This window comes from Xenopus laevis, chromosome 3L, assembly GCF_017654675.1.
Source record: "Xenopus laevis strain J_2021 chromosome 3L, Xenopus_laevis_v10.1, whole genome shotgun sequence".
In the NCBI taxonomy this organism is placed as follows: Eukaryota; Metazoa; Chordata; class Amphibia; order Anura; family Pipidae; genus Xenopus; species Xenopus laevis.
Genome location: NC_054375.1, coordinates 105,919,279 through 105,927,605, shown reverse-complemented (window position 1 = coordinate 105,927,605; position 8,327 = coordinate 105,919,279). Strand labels below are relative to the sequence as shown.

At 36.4% G+C, this 8,327-nt stretch overlaps 1 protein-coding gene across 1 annotated transcript in view; it reads right to left on the bottom strand.

Annotated features, from left to right (window-relative positions):
* Positions 1 to 359: 359 nt before the first annotated feature.
* The window catches only part of prtg.L (protogenin L homeolog), a 92,979-nt gene continuing 85,011 nt past the window's right edge, over positions 360 to 8,327 (bottom strand). Inside the window, exon 20 of the mRNA XM_018253055.2 lies at positions 360 to 8,309. Coding sequence (XP_018108544.1) covers positions 8,010 to 8,309 — 300 coding nt within the window. The 3' untranslated portion in view covers positions 360 to 8,009. The remainder of the gene's footprint in view (positions 8,310 to 8,327) is intronic.

Sequence of the window (8,327 nt, the reverse complement as noted above, 5' to 3'; positions counted from 1 at the left end):
TGTTTTTGTCTGTTATTATTTTAACTGACCTTATGTAAAGATTCCCAGTTAAAAAAGCAAGGATCCTCATATCATATATCAGTATGGACAGTTTCCCCAAACACAATTAACTGGGCCACCAGGGGCAGCGCAGCCCTCCCAACACATTTTACATTTGAATATAGCTCATACAAGCACAAAAGTTTGGGGACAACTGTGCTTTACAACAGTCTATGTAGTCACTTGGCCTGATTTCTTACACTTTTGTGCAATTACACAATCGCTGAGACTATTGATATCTCTGCTCCCCATTGTAAAATTTTTATCAGAACCCAATGTGTCATATCATTGGGATTCACCAACTTACATTAGAGTCATTGTTACTTAAGAAAAAACCTTTATTTGAACGGTTATCACAGTAGAAACATAAACATTTGGCAGTTCAACATTTATATATTTTGGCAAAGCCTTGGGGGTATGTCACAGCCCCTATAAAACGTGAAGAAGACAAACAAATAAATGGCTCTAATACACATTTCCAAAATAATTTTAAAAAATGAGCACAATAAGAAACAAAAATAAAAAATACAGAAATCAAGACATCTCTGTTACATTCAAAATTCAAGGTGAGAAGTGGTGCTATACAGTGGAATGACACAGCAGATTCCCTGAGTACAGTAGCAAACTAAATCAGCTATGTCTTCCATTGGCAATAACACCACTCCTACCTTTACATCAACAGAAAAATTTTTTGAGTGTATATAGAGTAGAAGTTGTTATTCGGTATACTGAAAAAAATATAAAAGAGCAAACTGAAACAATCACAGGTACAGTACAAATATGAAGATACCCATACATGTGCCAACTTGGCCATGGTTCTCCAAGCTGTAAGTTTACTGGCCTTGTATGGGTGCAAAATGATGCCCAATCTGATCACTATCTACCCTGGGCTCATTAAAATATTGATTGTTAGGCTGTAAAATAAAGTTGGCCAAGGACGGTATTGTGTCACGGATGTGGTCTAAGGCTGAAAAGTTGTCGGTATTATTTGGCCCACCTATTATTGGGTCTCAATCGGGCAAACGTAATCATTTGGTGACAAATGGATAGATCTTACCATGTATAGTCAGCTCAAGTTTCCATGCAGTTGAGAATGCTTATTTTGAGCAGCAGAGGATGTATCAAGTATACAAGTGCCACAAGGCCATCTCATATAGAAAGGAGCTCCAGCAGCTGAACGGATGTGATGGTTTCACGTCTAATTCTGCTATGGCCAGTAACATCAGACACATGTTGTTTCCACTACTATGGAAGGAGGCTCTACGTTTTTGAGCATGTACAAAATATGTTATTTATTATGTCACACCTTGGCAACAGTACCTGAGAAATGTCAAAATGTCTACAGCTTTAAAAAAAAAACATACAAATGTCCTGTAAGTGAGACTAATCTTCTGAATGCATAGACATGTAAAGTGACTTTTGTTTTTGCAACAATCATTATTTCTTACAGGAGACAACAAGGCTCATTTCTGAACACAGTGCAATGTGCAAGATTCAGACGCACACAGCTATGATTTAATCACAATCCAGCATTCCCACAAGAATTATAGCACAATTTTGGGCACACACTTGGTTTTGTTCACAAACAACTAGGGCACAACTCAACCAAATGGACACAAATTTGCATCTATTCTGGTATATTGCACACATATTGCAGCAAGTTATTTCCCTCTGCATTTGTGTTTCGGTGCAATGGAACACTGGGATTACAGGCAGGGTTCCCTTACATCTGCCCATATGAGCATGTATGGACACAAGTACCTTCTGAAAAGCATCAATGCATGCAATTTTGTGTCCATTTTAGCACTTTGCACTTGTGCTTTTTAATGAGCCTTAAGAAGTACTTTATATTAGAATGATTTCTTTACAATTGTAATATTACTGGACCTTTAAGACTTTGTACACATTGCATTTATTTCTATATGCAGCTGCATAATATACATTTGATGTGTATTAAACACAGGAAATGTTTGGACCACAAACATTTTCTATATAGAGTACTGCATACAGACATGCCTTAGATTTTAGGTAAACACCAGAAGTCAAATGGAATAACAGGGGGCTAAAGGACCCCAGTGTTATTGCATGTTGCAACTCAAATCCGATATTTGCTGTCATTGTTTGACTTGCAGTAGCCTGGTCAAAAACACATAGTTACTGTGGGAAACTGCACCTGTGAAGATTAACAAATGGTACCTGCAATATTAAGAGTGTCTTCTTTCCAGCTTTTACATTCACATATGTGGTTATTGTGCCATTTGGAAAATGTGTCCTATTTTTACAGCATTACCTTAAACAGAATCCAGCTTGCTGCTGGCTAAAATGCTAGTGTACGCATCATTATTTCCAGCAGGATATGTGGAATGCAAAGGAGAAAAAGATTCCCTTAACCTGCTTGATGTTAGCCCATGGAATGAGGTAGTATATCTTACAACATAATCATTCATGTGGCAAATAGCTGTTTTCCTAGTATCAGTGCCAGATAAATTGCAATAAAATCTCTTTGCTAGGAAAAGTCATTACAAATCCCCATATCATGGAGTGGATAAAACATAAGCATGACATGTTAAACTGACGTTAATGTATATACAATGCATGCCTTTGGAAACACTACGAGCTGGTGGTACATACAGTATACAATGCCACAATATATTCACAGTCAAAATTGTTGCAGTTCAGATGCAAAAAATAAGGAAATATTCCTTGAGCCATAGCTGAGGTTACAAAGAGAATACTTTAGGCAGGCATTACATGGAGTGTTGGAGAACTCCAGGTCAAGTGATTAAGATCAACAGGGGCACCATCGGACTCAGAATGCACCCCATCCTACTGCATTGCTGCACTTAGGAAACAACCAACTACTGAAACAGATTCACATTTGATCCTTTGATAAACACTGAACATAGAATCCAAAGAACCAAATCTAGCAAGCTTCACTGCAGCTGGAATATAGCGGTCACCTATTCACTGAACAAACATTATTCCGCTACACATTAAACAGATTGCAGTGTAGTTGCAGCACATAATTGTTTTTTTCTCGTAGAGATGATACCATCTGCTAATAAAGCCAGAGACCAATTAATTGTACACTTAAGGCCAACATCTATTCCCAATAGGTAGTTACAAATTAGATTAAAAAAAAAAACAAGTAAATAAAAAGAATGTTGAAAAAAGCAGTGAAAAAAAGAGTGCTATAACCTGCTTTGTTTAGATCAGATCTCTCTTTTTTAGATCCAGGCAAGGCATACTTTTCAACTGCTAGAGATAGATGTGATGTTAAATCCCGCTGGATACAGCTCTCGCACCATAGAGGTTAGCTGTACTTTCTGCCCGAGTAACACATTGCAGGAAGCTCTGATGAGGCTTTGAATTGATCAAAAGCAACATTCTATAAAAGTTTCATAAGGAATTGGTCCAACTGGTTGATAGAAGACATCAAAGGAACATATTGAGAAATCTATCATCTATGTGGATATAGGAACATGTCTCCAGAATAATTATTAGAAGAATGGGATTTATTACAGATAGCTGTAGGATTGACAAGAGATTTCTTTATAAAATGGTCAGTACTTAAATAAATATAGGGAGAGAGCAAGATAGTTGTTCATTTTAGCCTTCAGACTTTTCTCTGAATTTGACCTATTCAGTCTCTCAACAGTGCAGGTCATCCCTATTCACCATTCATAAAGAGTTCACCTTGTAATTATAATAGCATAATGTAAATGGCTACTGGCAGACAAGTGCATAATCATACAACCGATAGAAGGACAGATTTTGGCAGTTCTTTCTGTTGTCGAACACATTAATGACTCTCCTTTTCTTCAACATGCTGACCTGCATATGGCTAGAACAGACGTCATTGTATGCATTATTTAGCATTGAATTCACTACTTGCACTACCACCTGCAATCATATGGCTGCTTATTTGTGAAAAATGAAAGCAGAGATACACATCCCATTGGTGGAATAAACAGGACTGATCATGCTTATGAACTTGAATACATTTCTGCCAGGTTCACTAAGCTCTGCAACACAATCCACCAGCCCCTACCTAACATTAAAAATGTCTTCTTTGAGTTTCTAAAATGTGCCAGGCATCCTTGGATATGGTAATGATCATTTAACTGAGAAAAATATCATTTTAGAAACAAGAACACTTTTGTTTTGCTGAAGGAGCATTAGAGTTAATAGTGTACATCACATCTATACATACATCAAACAAGCTTTACACATTTGAATATATACAAACATATAAAATAAGCAGAAGGGAGAATCCATTTTTCAGGGCTGATACACATCACGACTGCAAGAATTTTGCTTTTTAATATATCTAGCTCTATATATATATATATATATATATATATATATATATATATATATATATATATATATATATATATATATACCCTTGGATTCTTGCTTCTCCTTGCCCTTTGCTGTGAGAGAGGTCTGCAAGATACAAACCCCAAAGGCAACAAAAGGTATCATTGTGTGCTTATGCATTTAAATAGAACCAGATAACACTTTCCAGAATTCAGGTTTTAGTTTTGACGGTAAAGAGGCTATTTCAATAGCTCTGCTAACAAGTAATTCAGATATACTATTTTTAAGAACTAGCCAACTAAAACATATACTCTGGAAATGATCACATTTATCCTCAAAACCTACAAACAGAGCACAGTTGGTATAGAGCCTTGTCGACTGGTTATATGCCATGGTAACCTTAAATATCTTTGGTATTAATGTTAGCCAATACAATGATATTCAAATAACTGAATACAGATGCTGTCCTCAGCATGAAACCGATACTATTTTGTAAAACACAATCCTGTTTACGTTATATGCTTGTATTGTCAAGGGTTGGTTGACAGGAACAAATATCTCCCATGCTCCCTCCCATGCTTGTACTAATCTTTTTGAATTTAATAAACAATAATCAGCTCATAATAATAGGTCTCTTTAGGGGTAATGAAATAAAAGATCCCAAAGTTTGCACTGCATCTAATAACCCAAGCCAAATAGCATTTGATAACATTTATTAGTCCCCTGTTATTAAGCAACCATCTGATTGGTTGCTATAGCTTACAATACATATTGTAAACTTTGTGACTTTTATTCCATTTATACCCTGATTAACCTACACTGCTTCCCTACAAACTCTACAGAGCAACAGCTTCAGAACACAATCTGAACTTCCACAAATAAATATAAATGTCATTTTTTACACAGACATAGGGGTATATTTTACCTTCAAATGCAAGAAGATTAACAAATAGTTTTTAAAAGGGAGTCCGTAGAAATTCTAATGTCATGGCATTCTTTTATAATTAGGGATGTAACAAAATGAACAAAAGCACAATCGAAGCTATAGCTATAGGTACTGGGTACTTTACATCAGCATTTCCGTATCAATCACATTTAACATAATCACATTAATGGTTAGCAATTTAAAACTGTACACTTTGGTTACCATGGCATAGAGGTTTAGGATAAGATGGACAGGAAAAGTTAGTTTTGATGCAAACACAATCATTTTGAATACTTACTATACTAAACATTTTCTGCAAACTAAACATTTATATGACAAGACCCAAAAATAAATCTTTGGCTAAAAACGTTTGATTTTTTTTTTTTTTTCTTAGCATACAGAACATTTTTTTCCAAAAATAGGCAATCTAATACTGTCAAGTTAAAGCGCTACAAACTAAAGACTAAGATCATCTCTTGGAAGATTCTGGACTAGTCAAAAGGTAGTTAGAAGTGCAGACAAACATTCACACTAAACAGTTATGATGTTAGTTGCCAACTATGAACTAAGGACATTACTTAAAATAATATAGTCCTTACAAGTAGAGAACAATCTTTGGTATGACATAATATTCCATTACACATAATTCATGTACAGTATGTACCTGGGCAACTATAGTAACTACTATACTGTAGCTTTATCACATTATCACATTTAAAAAAGAGAAAAGGACATGATACCCTGTCAAAATTTTCCCATGTTTTCATGGGTTAAATACAAAATAAACACTGTTCCCTGAGTTCAGGAAAGCAATAAACATACACATTTGTTTTAAAAAAAGAGGTAGTATAAATCAGGAATTGTAAAGGCACAAGCGTGAAATGCAGACATTAGATAAAGAGTCATCTAAAGCCTTGCTTCTAATCTGACGCTACTTTCCACTTATATGCAATGGGCTGATTAACATCGGGAGGATTAATGGGGAACTGTTTCCCCTTCATCCCTGAGTTGCTTCTGGGCACTGTAGAGTATGGCAACATATCATAATGATTTTTTTTATTCATTCTGGGATTAATTTGTCTTAAGGGGGTTGGAACTGAGGGAGTTGTCCTCCATTGTTGACAAAATACTATTCTCAGCACACACAAGCAGCTGAAGACTGTCAGGGGATGCTGGGAGCTGTAGATCAACACCTGAAGACCACAGTAGAATTCTTTGCAAATAACAGGGCCCCATGAAGTTTCTGTTTCTGCCTCAGGTTCACCACAAATAAATAAAGGTCCTTTCTGTCAAAATAATATTGGTAGCTGGTTGTTTTAAATAAAGTTTTACAAGAGGAATCCCTTTTAAAAAAAAATGTGTACTAAACATATATATTTTTGGGGGACATCCAAAACATAAAAAGTCATTTGCAATTCTACAAATTTGCCACATTAATGATGTAGGATTTAAGGCATCTTCTCATTCACCTGAGTAGCTTCCTGAATGTCATGAAATAAGGCAGTTGTATGTTGCTGAGAGTGGGAAAGGCACAGTAGTTGCTAGGTAGTTAATGTTGCTTTTGTTGTTTTGTTTTGTATTTATCCAGGAGATGCTTTTGAGACAAGAATGCTGTAGGTAGGAATTCTGAACAGAACACTTAAGATGCAATTTTTCTTAAAGAAGAGCAAATAATTAAAGGTTTCTAACCTATGTTCTTTCTGTAATATCAGGGCACAAGGGGGGAATGGGAGGTGGATTGGTCCTTTTTTAAAGACTTACAAAATCCAAATATATTTGAAGTGCTTTTAAATTACAATACTCAAATCTCTGAAATCAATACATATGACAAAATAAAACAGGTTTTGGGCATAATGCATAACCATGTATCTCTGTTACGTTGTTGACAGACATTGGTATGGATTTAAAGAAGCAAAGCTTTAGATAAGCTATATAAGATTTGTGCCTTTACAACCCCTTTAGTAAAACATTCATCATACACATAGCAAAATCACAATTACAATTAGGAGGTACAGGATTACAATTAGGAGGTATTGAGGTGTGCAGGGCCAGTTTTTTAGGAAGGGCAGCACAAGCATTTGCCATGGGTCCCCAGCCTCATAAGTGGCCCCAGGCCTTAAAATGCCCTTGACAAAGTTGTTAATTATTATGAGACGTCAAACCAGTGTCCCTCCAGATGTTGTCGACCTACAACTCTCAGTCTCCACTAACATATTAAAGCTCAACAACTGCTGGAGGAATGAAGATAAAACTTTCCTGAGTTATTTTTCTCAAACTGGGGAGCAAAATCCAGGTGCATAGCCCCATATCCAATCTTTCCTAATTCTGGCCCTGTTGGTGTAGGGGACACAAACAAACATAAATGTGGGAAAAGCAGCAAAATGAAGTTCATCATCTGACCAGCTGAGGTAGACATTAATCAAAGAGACTGCCTGATATCCCTTTGCAGCAATGACAAATTCACGTAAAACCAATTTAGTTGTAAGTCCAACACTATCTAGCAAGCCAAATTTCAAAGTGAATGGACAATACAGAAGAGGTAAGATATATCTGTGAAATGTTTCTGAAGAAATTTTACAGCTCCGTTCATTGTCCTTCGAACAGACTCTACTGCCTCTGAAATGGCTTGAAGAAGTTTTGGTTTTTGAAATGGTTGCGGAGAAATGTCAGAGTAGTTGAGACAGATGAAGCCTCAACAGCCCCGTACACTGACTTGTCTTCCTTATTCGCTTAAAGCAGAGTTCTGTCTACATTCATGGCTGGTGAAAGAATCTGATGTAGGAGTGGTTGGACATACAACTGAGTACAGGTGGATTTCATCGGCGGATTCATGAGAAAACCGTCCAGAATCACTAGTTTCATGACTTTCGTCACTGTTTCCAGAATGCTCAGTATCTGCAATGCTATTCCGCATTTTATATGTGCCAGGATTGCCTGGAGATGGAGGGGATACATCTTCTCCTATCACAACTCTAGTGCCAGGCTGATATAAGCACACTGTTTTGACAATTCTTTTGCTGGGCTGCAAAGACAACATTTG